Source organism: Arabidopsis lyrata, assembly GCF_000004255.2.
Source record: "Arabidopsis lyrata subsp. lyrata unplaced genomic scaffold ARALYscaffold_5, whole genome shotgun sequence".
NCBI lineage: Eukaryota > Viridiplantae > Streptophyta > Magnoliopsida > Brassicales > Brassicaceae > Arabidopsis > Arabidopsis lyrata.
Window position 1 is genome coordinate 15,074,963 of NW_003302551.1, and position 13,938 is coordinate 15,088,900.

General features: G+C 39.4%; 3 protein-coding genes and 1 non-coding gene across 5 annotated transcripts; 2 read left to right on the forward strand and 2 right to left on the reverse strand.

The window, feature by feature from the left end:
- The first annotated feature begins 1,825 nt into the window (after positions 1-1,825).
- Positions 1,826-1,899, forward strand: TRNAV-AAC. The gene has a single exon. It is a non-coding gene; the product is annotated as a tRNA-Val (tRNA).
- Positions 1,900-2,940: 1,041 nt separating this feature from the next.
- LOC9313810 (probable calcium-binding protein CML20) lies at positions 2,941-4,474 on the forward strand. Its single transcript, XM_002875980.2, has 6 exons — positions 2,941-3,096; positions 3,452-3,606; positions 3,689-3,716; positions 3,810-3,962; positions 4,045-4,147; positions 4,226-4,474. The coding sequence occupies exons 1-6, from the start codon at positions 3,094-3,096 to the stop codon at positions 4,291-4,293; spliced, it is 510 nt and encodes a 169-aa protein (XP_002876026.1). The 5' UTR covers positions 2,941-3,093; the 3' UTR covers positions 4,294-4,474.
- Positions 4,475-4,632: 158 nt separating this feature from the next.
- On the reverse strand, positions 4,633-12,629 carry LOC9312095. 2 transcript variants are annotated; one of them, XM_021024198.1, is made up of 9 exons: positions 12,342-12,629; positions 11,147-12,228; positions 7,780-11,062; positions 7,492-7,682; positions 7,246-7,393; positions 6,739-6,937; positions 6,380-6,652; positions 5,654-6,300; positions 4,633-5,566 (listed from the first exon to the last, which is right to left on the reverse strand). In XM_021024198.1, the coding sequence occupies exons 1-9, from the start codon at positions 12,417-12,419 to the stop codon at positions 4,982-4,984; spliced, it is 6,486 nt and encodes a 2,161-aa protein (XP_020879857.1). In that variant the 5' UTR covers positions 12,420-12,629; the 3' UTR covers positions 4,633-4,981. The 2 variants fall into 2 exon arrangements, with proteins under 2 accessions (XP_020879857.1, XP_020879856.1); XM_021024197.1 differs by having other exon boundaries at positions 11,147-12,523.
- Positions 12,372-13,915, reverse strand: LOC9313811. The gene is made up of 2 exons (XM_021024199.1): positions 12,787-13,915; positions 12,372-12,629 (listed from the first exon to the last, which is right to left on the reverse strand). Exon 1 carries the CDS (start codon positions 13,627-13,629, stop codon positions 13,276-13,278), a length of 354 nt encoding a protein of 117 aa, XP_020879858.1. The 5' UTR covers positions 13,630-13,915; the 3' UTR covers positions 12,372-12,629; positions 12,787-13,275.
- Between the last annotated feature and the right edge of the window lie 23 nt (positions 13,916-13,938).

Genomic DNA, 13,938 nt, shown 5'->3' on the forward strand with positions numbered 1-13,938 from the left:
CGTTAAGTGAGTTAACAAACAATGTTAACACCTGTTAGTGTTGATCAAAATACTAACAAGTATTCCTTCTAAACACAAAACGACGTTGTTTTGTCATAACTGTTCAATAAAATCCCAAGTTTCAAATCATACTCTATTTAGGGTTAGGGATTTTACTCGATTTGGGGATCTAAGATTGACTTTAGGGATTTAATTCAATCGTTACGACAAAATGACGTCGTTTTGTTGTTATATGAAACAATGTCGTTATCAATTAACACATATGTTAACAGAAAATTACCTCCGTTAACGAGATCTATTAACCCACTTAACGTCGTACCTAATATGGCTAGGTCAACGGAAATTTGATATTTATTTGGAAAGTCAACATAAGTTTGATATTTATTTGGAAAGTCAACATAAGTTTGATATTTATTTCGTTTTGTTATGAGTTGAGGATTTATTAACCCACTTAACGTCGTACCTAATATGGTCAGGTCAACGGAAGTTTGATATTTATTTGGAAAGTCAATAAAAGTTTGGTGTTTATTTGGAAAGTCAACATAAGTTTAATATTTATTTGGAAAGTCAACATAAGTTTGATATTTATTTCGTTTCGTCATGAGTTGAGGATTTAAATCAACGTTTTGAATAAGTTGGGGATTTTAACGACATTTTTCCCATACTTAAATGGGTACCTATTTATTTGTGTGAAACCCTATTTAATAAATAAGTTTAATTGGGATAACCCATTTAACCCTATTTAATATTTTTCCTTAAATGGGTCTAAATGGGTCTAAATGGATTAATTTTTGGGAGACTCACAAAAATGCCCCTTTTTCAATACCCCTTTTCAAAAATGCCCCCTTTGGATGTCCATTTTTAAAAATACCCCTTTTATGTACAAAATGACTAAATTACCCTTCTTTTAATAAAAGATATCATAAATATATAAGGAAATATAACAAAATTAGGTCCACAAAATACAAAATATTTTTTGGCGGGAAAAGTGATCCCCTAATTTTTCCCGCCAAAACACTTGTAAAAATTTGTAAAACCTTTAAAATACCTTGTAAAATTTTCCCGTAAAATTTTTTCCCGCCAAAAAATTTTTTTTGCGGGAAAAGTGATTCCGCAAATTTTTTGGCGTTAAATTTTTGGCGGGAAAAATTTACAAGGTATTTTAAAGGGTTTTTTACAGGGTATTTATAAGGTTTTACAATGTATTTTAAAAGGTTTTACAACGTATTTATAAAGTATTTATAAGATATTATAAGATTTTACAAGCTATTTTATAAGGTTTTACAAATTATAAGGTTTTACAAGTTTTTTATAAGGTTTTACAAGTTATAAATACCTTATAAAACCTTATAAGTACCTTGTAAACCCTTTTAAAATACATTGTAAAACATTACAAAACACTTGTAAATACTCCGTAAAACCTTTAAAATAACTTGTAAATTTTTCCCGCCAAAAAAATTTCGGCAAAAAAATTGCGGAATCACTTTTCCCGCAAAAAAAAATATTTGGCGGGAAAAATTTTTACGGGAAAATTTTACAAGGTATTTTAAAGGTTTTTACAAGTGTTTTGGCGGGAAAATTGCGGGATCACTTTTCCCGCCAAAAAATATTTTGTATTTTGTGGACCTAATTTTGTTTCAAATAAGGGTAAAATGGTCATTAAAAATTAAAAGAGGGCAAACTTAAAAATGGACTCTCAAAAGGGGCATTTTTGAAAAGGAGTATTGAAAAAGGGGCATTTTTAACAATTTCTCTTAATTTTTTGTACATACCCATTTATTAAATGGGGTTCTATGTCCAAGATAACATCCGTAGTAACAACAAAGGTTTCGTGGTGTAGTTGGTTATCACGTCAGTCTAACACACTGAAGGTCTCCGGTTCGAACCCGGGCGAAGCCAACTTCTGTTTTTTGATTTTTTTTTACTTTGTAGAAGAGTCCATTGAGCTTTTAGATGGGCTCAACTAAATCAATAGCGGTAGGATAAACCTTATTTCGTTTTTCTTTAGACCAATTACGTTTGAAGCTCTAGATTTATTGCTCTAGAATTTCTTACGTAGATATGATGACTGTAGCTGTAAGTTTATTATTGTGGAAATTAGGTTGTAAGTTTTATTTATACAATATTATTATTTAAATAAACTTATTGTAGAAATAACATTTTGATTGTATGTATTTAAAAAAAAAAATTATGATTGGTAAGTAGTACTGATGTGTTATATAATAAGTAAATTGATTAATAAGTTGACTGATTTTTTTAGCAAATTCGTTTCTCGGCTAAAAATATATGATTCACATCTTCGATGTGTTTTATGTGTAACACAAAATTAGGCATGGACATAAAAATTGGATCCAAAGAACCGAACCAAACCGAAAAAGAGTTTTGGTTCGGTTATGAATACTACTAAATACCTGAATGGATCTCAGTCCCACTATCCATTGGTAATAACCAAACCGAACCGAATATCCATGGGTACTCAAATGGAACAGAAAATATTTGGTCAATCCTCTACAAACCTACATCTAAGCCCAATACATTTTGTCCCAACCTCTAACCCAATAGATTTTTGTTAATTTTTTGATATTTTAACAAAATATATTTTGGTCTATTACCATTTTTTCAAAAAAAGTTTAAAATATTGGAGTGTTTCGGTTCTTTTTTTTTTGATATTTCGGTTTTTTTGGGTATTTTAGGTGAAATAACCGGAACTGAACCAAACCGAATCGATATCCATTGGACTTTGGTTATTTATCGGTTCTCTTTCTAAGTATCCGAACAGAACCGACAAGTAACCAAACCGAACCAAATTTTTTTCAGTTTCCTTATAGATCCTAAGGAGTTGGAATCGAAGAACCGAAAACCGAATGAAACCGAACCCAATGGAACCGAGGAACCGAACGCCCATGCCTCCTCACAATCATCAATAAAACACGTGTTAGTAATGGGCCTTCATTATTAGGCCCATCTGGCCCATTCCGTTACTGCTTTTTAGTATGAAACCAACAATGGAAAGCAGAAACGTTAGATTTCTGGAATTCGACGCGCAAACTGAAAGAGCTTTATCGATATCGATCTGGAGGATTCGTAGAAGATATGGTTCGTTCGTAACTTTTGATTTTGTCTTTCTTTTTATTTGCAGCGTTTAGCAATTTCTTAGGATCTCTAGTTATCAATTTTGCATTTATGGGTTTTTAAGATCTGATTTGTATTTTAGAGAATGTTAGGATGAAGAAATTAGGGTTCTATGATTGAAGATATTAGGTCGAAAAAAGTGATCTATTTTCTTACACTTGGTTAGATTCCCTTAGAAACCCTTGTCGTGTTAGAGCTGAGATTTTGTTTGTAAGTAATATAAGCTGTTTTTATGTTTGGTTTTTTTTTTTTTTTTTTTTGGACAAACGTCTTATGTTTGATACGTTGAAGAAATTGGAATTTAATGTTATTACTGCAGTCAAGTTTCAACAGAGGTGTATCGAGGAAAGAGAAACCGAGACGTCATCATGGATTGACGACGCAGAAGAAGCAAGAGATTAAGGAAGCTTTTGAGCTATTTGACACTGATGGTTCTGGTACCATTGATGCTAAAGAGCTTAATGTTGCTATGAGGTAATTTTGAGAGTTTTGTGTTTTTTTTTTTCTTTTGTTTTATGATTTTGGAATTGATTCTTGAATTTATGATTTGTGATAGGGCGCTTGGTTTTGAAATGACGGAAGAGGTATTACTATTTGTTTCGATTTCGTTTTTTTTTCCGGTAAGATTCGGCTTTTATTATTACTGTTTTGATACTTTGATGTGTTTGGTATTGAAGCAAATCAACAAAATGATAGCTGATGTGGACAAAGATGGAAGTGGAGCGATAGATTTTGATGAGTTTGTTCATATGATGACTGCTAAGATTGGTGAAAGAGACACAAAAGAAGAGCTCACCAAAGCATTCCAGATCATTGATCTTGACAAAAATGTATTAACTCAAAAACTTAGTTACTAACTTTCATATGATCTTAATTTTTCTAGAAATTAACCTTTTTCTCCTAAATTTTCAGGGGAAGATATCTCCGGATGATATCAAACGCATGGCAAAGGACTTGGGTGAGAATTTTACTGATGCTGAGATACTAGAGATGGTTGAAGAAGCAGACCGGGACCGTAAGTTTCCAACAATTTTTCTGTCTCTCTTGTGGCAATGTTTGGTTTGATTAAGAATATGATGATCCACTATTACAGGTGATGGTGAAGTTAACATGGATGAATTCATGAGGATGATGAGGAGAACAGCTTATGGTGGTAACTAGAAAGGTTGTTGTTCTTAACGATATTGATGAGCTCTGTTATAGTTATTGAACTGATGCATAATTTATCTGTATTATTACTCAAGATACACTTTTCACTGTTTTAATCTATAGCACATCTTAAATGGCAAGTCTTGGTCAGTCTTTGTATCATTATAAGATATATAAAATATTTTTTGGCAAATTTTCGTAGTGTTAGTGAGTTGATGAGTCTCCTGTTGAAAAACTTAAGAGCTCGCATTGGTTACTTCATAAGTCCTCAAGATTGGAACCTGTTGCGTTAAAGCTGTCGATTCATTGCACAAGGGTTTTGACACAAAATAGAAGTAAAACATAAAAGAATTAATTCAATAAGAGTTGCTGATTTATAGAAGATAAAGATAATGTTGACAACAGATACATTGGAGCCGTGAATTGGGTATTCTACACCGAAAACCTCACGCCAATATTTTCACCAACCATATAATAAAACTAATCATACCAAAGTCCCCATATAATGAACCCCCAAACGAGTAAAGAAGAGACAAAATCTAATTATCTAATGAGAATAAAAAGGTATAAAAAAAAGAAGCTAATTGATATATGGGAAAATTGAAAGAAAAAAAAAAAAAACCAGATCTTCTTATGAAGCCAAAGCTGGTTGGGTTATTGGAAAGTTTATATCTGAACGGACCTGGATGGTGAAGAATCATCAAATTGAGGGGGAAGTGGTGGTGGTGGTGGAGGAAGCAGAGGCATTGCTGTTACCAGTCTGCTTAGCCACATAGATTTGCTTGACCTTTGGGTTATTCGGAAAGCCTCTCTCTCTGGCCATCGGTGGGTTTCTTCCATGGTAGCCTGATCTCCGGTTTTGCTGGTGCTGGTGTTGGTGGTGGTGGCTGGACCCACCAACATGCTGAGACTGCGAGTTCTTCTCCTGAGAAGATTGTTGTTGTTGTTGTTGTTGTTGTTGTGGTGGCTTGAAGCCAGGACCATTTGGATTCTGAATGTTGTTGCTGTTGGGATCGGATAAGGTGGTGGTGGGCTTTGCTGGTGGAGCACAAGTGGTGGAACTGTAAGCGTTTGAGGAGTCTACCATTGCATCTACAACTGTAGATGCTTGAACGTTGGGATATCTGTTAGGAGGAGGAGGAGGAAGCATGTTGTTGTTAAACTGAGGTGATGGAAGATTGGAGCCATCTGTTGCTTCCTGCTGTTTCTGCATTTGCATCGTTGGAGGACCCGAAAACGGCATGTAAGGCCACCGTGCTCGAACAGGCATCTCCTGAGAAGAAGACTGACCCACACCATATAATAAATATGAAGTCGATGGATTCTTCTACTTCTAAGGATTGTTGGAAATCATAATGATGGGATCAAATACCTGGAAAGGGGATGGATCAAACATTGGCATAGGAAGGTGCTGAAGAGACGCAGGTACAATGTTACATTGCATGGAAGCCACATTTGGATTGTTTACATCACCATCTCCTCCAACCGGAGAAGAAGACACGTTTGGGTTGTGCTTCCAATCTGGTTGTTTTCCAGATGGGATGTAAGTTGTTCCCATGAAACTCAACCCTCCAAACTGTCCAACAGGTGCAAAGTGGTTATAAACGAACATGTGAGGAGGACCCTGAACGCCAGGAATAGCACCGGGTGGGGTTAGGAAAGGACCCGTGAAACCGGCAGGAGGGGCATAGAAGGAATCTACTCCAGGATGATTCTGCTGCTGCCAGGTTGTAGGTGGACCAGAAACTGTTACTGGACCTTTCTGGGACTGTGATTGGGTTGCTCCTGCGTCATGGTGCGGGCCAAAAGCAAAGATGGGTCCTCTTAACATGGGGTTCACATCATAGAAAGGGTAATGAGGAGGGCCAGGAGGGAAGTGAGTGATCATTTGGTTTGAGTTGTGTGGACTTGGTAATTGTGGCCACACAGAGATTGGGGTGTCCACTGAAAGATCTGCTGGGAGAGAAACAATGAGAGACTCCTCAGCTTTTGATAGACTAGGCTGCCCACCAACAGCACCTGCCAAAGCAAAAGAAATTAATTCAGACAACAAACAACCATTTGGGAATGCATAAACCCGACAGAAAGCAAATATTACCACTTGCTGCCCCATCATCTAACTCTGTTCCTCCATAAATTTTGGTTTCAACAGGTAATACAGAGCCAGTACTCAAGGCATTCCCACCGGTTTCATCATTAGTTATGGCTGCCACAGCTATAGCTGAAGCAGCAGCTTCTGCTTCTGCTTCGCAAATCTCCATGCCAGTGGATGATGGATTTCGATGTTTATTATCTTTTTCAAAATATAAAGAGCTATCGTTCTCCGTACGCCCACCACATGGAGGGATAACAGTGGAAGATGTAACTGCACCTAATAGAGAAGAAAAGATGCATCATTTAAATGCAAAGACGAGCCACTTCAAAGTGACAATCGAGGTATCTAGTCCATCAGCTCACCAAATTGAATTTTGCCCTCGGCAAGCAATGAATTTATTGGACTTGTGCTGCTTGAAAAAGTATTGTTCTTTGGCACAACAGACGTTGATGTCGAATTTGCCTCGCTAATTCGGTTAGCACCATTCTCAACAGAAACACATGAAAGAAGAGATACAGGTTTCATGGCTTCATCAAGCTGACTCTGGGTTAGGGCCATAACCTACAAGGTAATACCAAAAGGCTTCAGATATTTGCATAGGCGTAATCTGTGACTAGTAGAACATGAGTCATAAAACAATTTTGATTTTTATCGACTATGACTTTCTCTGTCTTATTTTAAACCATTCTATCAACTTATAAAAAGAGAGTATGAGATGCGGCATGGAACACAACCGTTTTAGATGACACGAGAAAGGTAAGCAAGAATTTTGCAGAAACATTTTTTGTTGGAAGTCTGTTTCCAATTTTTGCAGAAACATGAACCCACGTCAAAACAAGTTAATGAAACCTTGAACAATATTTACTCACCGGCTGATAGGTGAGTTGGTTACCCCAAGTCCCCACAGGTGTATGACTGTTATCCAGAACCTTATTTTTGTTGCTGAATACAAAACCTGAAGCTGGATTCTGATCATTTTTGGGTATAACTGGAAGAGCAATACTTGCCTGAGTGGACCTGCAAAATGAAATAGAAGGTAAAAAAACATAAACAGAGGGGAGCTATCTCTGCAGACACACTTGAAGCATTTCAATTGATCAAATAGAGGAATGTACTTGTTGCTCCCAGATTTTTCATCAGCATGGGAATCTGTTTTAGGGGAAGGTGTGCCAATTGGGGCTAACGTCTGTCTGTTGGAAACGGGGTTAAACTGCTTATTGTTCGCAACTCGGCTAGCTGGTGGGCTTCTGTTGGACCTGGCTGCAGTAGTACTGTTCTGGAAAGTTGAACGAGGTTTTCGTAATGCCTACAAGAAAACAAATTCACTTTTAGTGAGAACTACCTCTGACTAGGTAACAATTCACAAGTAGAACACTAAAGGTTTTAGATTGCTGCATCAGGACCTTGGCTGCCTGAGACTTCTCTTTAATTTCCTTTTCTCTCTGTTCACGGCGATCATTAAGCATTTGCCTTTTTGATCTTACCTCAATAAAATCATCATCGTCACTAGGAACTTCAATACCATGTTGCTCAAAGACACGAACAATTCCACTCTGCAAAGGTGCATCAATTTCCTTATCAGATATCATATTCCTTTTAAGGTTTGCTTGTCCAGAATTTGGACTGAGTGGATTCTTCACGACAGCCTCTTTCCCAAGTCTATTCTCAAATGAACCCCCACTAACTGTTTTCTGCATAGCATTCAAACCAGACGCTGAGTTGTCTAAGGGTTGTTTCTGGGACTTGTTGGACACAACATATTTTCTACTCCCATTTTTTGTAGAATTTTGTGCCCTTCCATTGCCATTTCGATTCTCCTCGGAAGATGGCCAGTTTGATTCCCGAACTCTAAATTCAACCCTCTGACGCCGATATCTTCTATTACCACCAGAATCTACCCGAGAAACCTCAGCAGTACCTGATGAGCGCAAGCCAGAATTTCTAACTGCATTTGTGTCAGTTTGGACTTGGTATCCTGATTGTCTTTCAACAAAATTTGATTTTCCATGACTCATCTTTCGAGAAGGTAATAGCGAATTACCAGACAACTCTGGTTGCTTTTGAGGTGACACAGCAGCCTCAATGCTTGCTCTCGCTGGAGGTAGATTAGCATTCTTCAGTGTGCCCCCATCAGAAACATTCGTTGGTCTTCTAAGAACACTAAGCTGAGGGTGTGAGACAGAGGTTGCTGCGTTTCTAGCAAGCAGGTTAGCCGAATTTCCTTGACCAACAGTCACCGAGGATCCAGGATTCTGATTCAAAGCATAAGTTGGTAAACCATTCGCTTGGACAACTGAATGATGTGGCGGTGGCAGCACCCCTTGGGATATTGGGGATGTATATCGTAGTTGACCAAACTGAATGAGAGGAGATTGGGGCTGTTGGATATGGGTAAGCGAGGAACCAAATTGAGGATGAAGAGGAAGAGGCATTTGGATGGAACCAATCTGTATGGCAGGGAAAGGAGAAGGTATCAGCGAAGGACCAGAAAACAAACCAAACTGAAACTTAACAGGCTCCTCCATATGTGCTGAAGTAGATACAGGAGGAATCGCTGTCTGAAGAGATGGATGCAGACCCGTGCTGTGAGGTGGTATGACAGGATGAGTAGAAACGGTAGAGTTACTTGTGGAGTCTACTTTATTGCCCACCTCAAATGACTGACGACCACTATTTGGGTGAATTGTCATATTCTGCATCGTGGTTTCAGCAGCCTGGAAACTCCTAGATGCATTATGCATGCTCAACGGATCAGAAACATCAGCAGGTTGGGCGGCTTGTTCACCAAGGCTTGTCTCAATAGAAGGTCTTTCATCATCTAAAGAATCGATAGTATGCTGATGAAGTGGAAATGTAGCTTCGGAGTTCCGTTGACATTTTTCAAAGTCATCGCTGGGAATTTCAACCTCCACTCCTTCATTAAATCCTAAGACTAGATTAGAGTCTTTATCCTCGAGATGCATTTCTTCTAACTCTTGGGCGAGATCTATGTTCTCATCAACCCCGTGTATTTTATCCTCCTCCTGGTATCCATCTTCATCTTCGTCGTATTCTTCTTGTTCCTGCAACCGTTCATTACTGTCAAGAGTCCATTCTTCATTATCCCAGCAAGACACAGAGCCTGTAGCAATCATCAAACTATCCTTTCCAGTATCACTAGAGATAATTGGTGCTCCCCCCTTCTCTAATAAACCAGCATCTTCTCCCATTCTGGAAGCAGCTAAGACAGATAAATCTGCTGATTCATCCAAGTCATCATGAGAGAGATGAACAGGGGAATCAGGTGGGCTAGTAACGGAAAGTGAAGATTGAGAGTCACATCTTCCAGTCAGCTTGCTATCGAACCGATGATGTTCATCAATACCACTTCCGGGCAGCACATGATGATCTTGAAGATCCTCTATATAATTGGCTAGAACAGTCGAATTAGTCCTACCTTTATGGCTGTAGTTAATCCCTCCAATAGAAGTTGAGGGACCAGGATGCTCAACCCCGCTTCTAAAGGATGCCTTTTGCCTAGACTCCTGGGGAGGGGGAAGAACACGCGGCTGCCTAACTGAATACCTTGGTCTCCCAAAAGGGTAATAGTCATCCCCCTCGGGATTCTGATACAACTTTTCAGGATAAGGAGAATATGGACCATGCCGTGGACGGCCCTGGTTTTGTCCCCATCCAGGATCACCATATTGCTCTCCAAAATTTTCACGAGATTCAGATTCCATTCCATAGTTCCTACCATGGGTCCTTCCATCTCCAGGAATTCTCCAACTCTGATCAACTGAATGCTCTGGGAACCCTGGTTTGAAGTAGGAAGGGGCACTAAGATATCCAGCTGTCCCAAAGAATTCTTCCTGCGGGCTATGTGGAACATTCTCCATATTTTGTGGAATAAACCTCGAATTGCTTCCACTCTCAATATCTTCCTTTCTCCAAGTAGGCTTTTGTCTATCAGGGAACCCAAAAGAACCATCTCTAGAAAATTGAGACGTGGCACTGCTCTCAAATGATCTAATGGGTACTGATAGATCTAAAGTTGATGAGGTAGTAATTCTATCCACCATTCTTTCGCTGTCTTCCCAGTCAACAACATCTGCAGACTCTTTTTCTTTAACAATATCTAAGAATTTATCCTCTGAAATAGTTGAAGAGCTGCTGCAACCTTTGGCAGCTTCAGCCTGTCTTCTGGAAATCTTTTCTTCCAATTCTAGAAGCTTTTGCTTAGCAGCCTGCTTCCTCCTTTCTTCTTCCATGAACAACCTATGTTTCTCCTCTTCTTTTGACTTTCTCAACTCTTCTGCCCTCCTTGTAGCCTCTAGTCTCTCCTGCTCGTTTCTGAAAGCAGCTTCTCTGGCCTCTTCTTCTAATCTTCTCTGCCGCTCATCTTGTTCGCGAGCCAGCCGTAGTCGCTCTTCTTCTTCTGTTCGAGCTAGTTCTATCACCCTTTCATGTTCCTCGATGATCCGCCGGCGTTCCTCTTCCTGCATCTTTTGAACTCGCTCAAGTTCAGCCTCAAATGATTCCCTGACAGGATCGTGAAACTCTGTTTGCTTTAAAGCCTCTTTCTTCTTCTTAGCAACACCAAGTACTGGGAATGGATCATGGACATCAAAACCAGAGTCACCAAAGTCTTTCATAAAAGGATCTTCCACATGAGGTTTGTCACTCTTGAAGAATGGGCGTTTATCCCTGTAAGAAGTTCATATTGAGATAATTACTTAAAAAAAATATTGTCACAAATAGTTGCCATACTGGAAAGAGTTAGTTCCGTACCTATTCTGATGTTCAATTCCATACCCATCCCGATTATAAGTTCCCCTGTTGCTGGAACTATCCATATTATTACTCCATGGCTGTCTTCCTCCATGCTGATATGGAGCCTCTCTAGCTCCACTATTATTCCAAACATTCTCCCTTGATGATGACAAGACGTAATTACTTTTCTTAGTAGTTTCTCTGCCCCGACTAGACGGCCTTGCTCCATAAACATTTTTATTATTATTTGCACCTTCATTTTGGAGTGGTGGGGAGACTCTCCAAGCGTTGGCCTCCCTTCCTCCTCCACTTAGTGGTCTTACTTGAGTCAAAGAGGACTTTGCAATTTCATTTTCACGCTGTCCTGGTTTATCAAAAAGACTAGGAGCAGCATGCTTCTGGGGCAGGACATGAGGCCTCGGATGATCAAAACCCCTATCCCAAAATGGTTCATTCTTTGAATAGCCATGATCCCTGTCCCGATCTCTTAAGCCATGACTAGTGTCACGCTCATCATCAGCCCAATCGGATCGTGGGGCCAAACGAACAAGAGGCAGTGGCCCTGGAAAATACTCCTTTTTCCTCAACTGTTCAGATGAATGTAATCCATCTGAGAAACTAGGACTCTCACTGAGCTCATTGCCGAGCCGGCTATGCCCAGACTGATTTTGAGGTCTCATATCTACAAGTGAACTGCTCACACCAGAGACACCTCTCGGCTCTTTTGAAAAATCTTCACCTGCAGTTTGCTTCTGCTTCTGATTCAAACCCTCCTTCTGTTTCTGCCCAGACACAGAAGCTGATGGCAAAGAAGCCTTAAGAGACGGAAAATCTTCACCCCTCAAAGTTGCAACTTTCTCTACATGATGAAAAGCCCGTTCCATAGGCTCGGTTGCACCAACCCGAGAAGCAAGAGACGTATTCAACCCATTACTCCCCCTGGTAACACCTTCAGCAGTATGGTTAGCAATATCACCATCAGTAGCTGTAGCAGCAGGCTTACTCCACCCCATACCAGATGAAGCAGGTCTCGTTCCACTCCCAGCGATTCCTCCACCGGAATGAAAGCTCGAACCAGACGAATCAACACGCTCATGCTCCTTACGGAGTGAAGGAAGGTTCAAGGGGGGTGGAACAGATAGCTTCTGCCCAGCATTTTGCGAGCTTCTTGGCCGTGAAAGGACAACCATACTTCCTCCTCCACCACCACCACCACCGCCATATCCACCACCTCCTCTCCCCCGCCCATAACCTCCAGATTGATTATACTGATGATGAGATTGATATCCATAAGACTTATTCAGATTCACAGACGCGTACTTGTTTCCATCTCCATGATTAGCCATATCCCGCTTTCGCCGATCACTGAACATCGCCAACGCATCAAACCCTAAACCTAGATCTGGTTCTCCCAGTCAAATTCGTCCACACTCTATTTGCCTCAGATCTACTACAGTGACGAATTGATCAAAATTGGAATCAATACACGAATCTATCTCCCCTGAATCAAAACAACAAAATTAAACAATCAATTCCAGATTCGATCCTTGAGCGTCAAACAAACGCAGAAGCTAAGGAAAATATCCAAAGTGATGGAAAAATCGACGAATTAGGGTTTGAAATCAGCTCGAAACGGCGTGTGGGAAGCGTAAGATTACCTCCGGCGGTGGTGGGTGTATGATATCGACGACGGTGGCTAACGTGCGCTGATGTCAGACGACGAAGCGCGAGGGAACGAATCGTCGGAAAAAAAAAAGGAAAGCCCTACCCCTACTCACTGCCTCTTTGTCGGAGATAAAACCAAAAAAAAAAAAACAAAAAACAAAAAATTATACAAAGCAAAAAAAAAAGAAAAAAACCAAAGCTGAGGCACGAGAGATAAACCAGGACAAGTTTTACTCTTTTTATGTTTTTGACCCCTGTATTAATCAATCATCTCTTTATTACCCCATAAGTCTCAATTTAATCCATATAACCCCATCTTCTGCTTTCAATTATTAGAAACATATGTAAAACTTCGAAATTAGAATCAAAAAGATATTAGTTTCTTACAAATTTGTTAAGACTTTTCACAAAGTAAAACCCTAACCCTATACTCTCCGGTTGATGATGAAATCTTCGTAGTCCTCGTGAATCTCTCTCTTCCATTAATGAACTTTTTTTTGGAGAATGCCCTTCCAGTGATCAATGACGGCTTTTGACTCAGACCTGATTTTAGGGTTACCGTTCTTAGAGAGAAATAGAAGAATACGTAAACCGTCGGTTTTGGTAATAAGACGAGCGTTAAGAGGTAAGCTTCGCATATGTCTAAGGATCTCAACGCATTGTATGGCTTCCGGAGAGACTATGTAAAACCCTTTGTCTCTTGCAACATGAGCGGCTCTTACGGCGGTGCTAATCAATTCTTCAAGTTGCTTCTTTTTTATTGTTCTTCTTTTTCTGCTTCTTCTCTTCACATGATCGTTCACACATGGTGGTGGGAGATCGTCTGAAACAGCCATTGTTTGAGAGAGAAAAAACAACGCAGGGAAAAGTACTTAAGAAACTAGAGAGAGAAAGATAAAAGAGGGAGATTGATGAATAATGTGGGAGATGAGACTACCTCGTTGATTATATAGAGCAAAGTTTCCAATTTTGATGGAATTGTATTTCGGAAAAAGGAAATAGCATTTTTTTTTTGTTTAATGACGTCAGTTTATTTGATATTTGAAAAACCAAATAAATTTAATTAAAAAAAAAAAAAAATCTTCTGATCAACAAATTACATGTGTTGCTTGGGTGCCAAGTTTAAAACCCCATATACCACACCT

Bases quoted from the DNA above. Each gene is read 5' to 3' on its own strand.
- LOC9313810 (XM_002875980.2), top strand. The intron at 3,607-3,688 runs GTAATTTTGAGA...GATTTGTGATAG, and splicing joins GAGCTTAATGTTGCTATGAG to GGCGCTTGGTTTTGAAATGA. The intron at 3,717-3,809 runs GTATTACTATTT...TTGGTATTGAAG, and splicing joins GTTTTGAAATGACGGAAGAG to CAAATCAACAAAATGATAGC.
- LOC9312095 (XM_021024197.1), bottom strand. From the start codon at position 12,501: ATGTTCAGTGATCGGCGAAAGCGGGATATGGCTAATCATGGAGATGGA. The intron at 11,063-11,146 runs GTACGGAACTAA...AACTTCTTACAG, and splicing joins GGAATTGAACATCAGAATAG to GGATAAACGCCCATTCTTCA. The intron at 6,938-7,245 runs GTGAGTAAATAT...ATTACCTTGTAG, and splicing joins ACCAACTCACCTATCAGCCG to GTTATGGCCCTAACCCAGAG.
- LOC9313811 (XM_021024199.1), bottom strand. From the start codon at position 13,629: ATGGCTGTTTCAGACGATCTCCCACCACCATGTGTGAACGATCATGTG.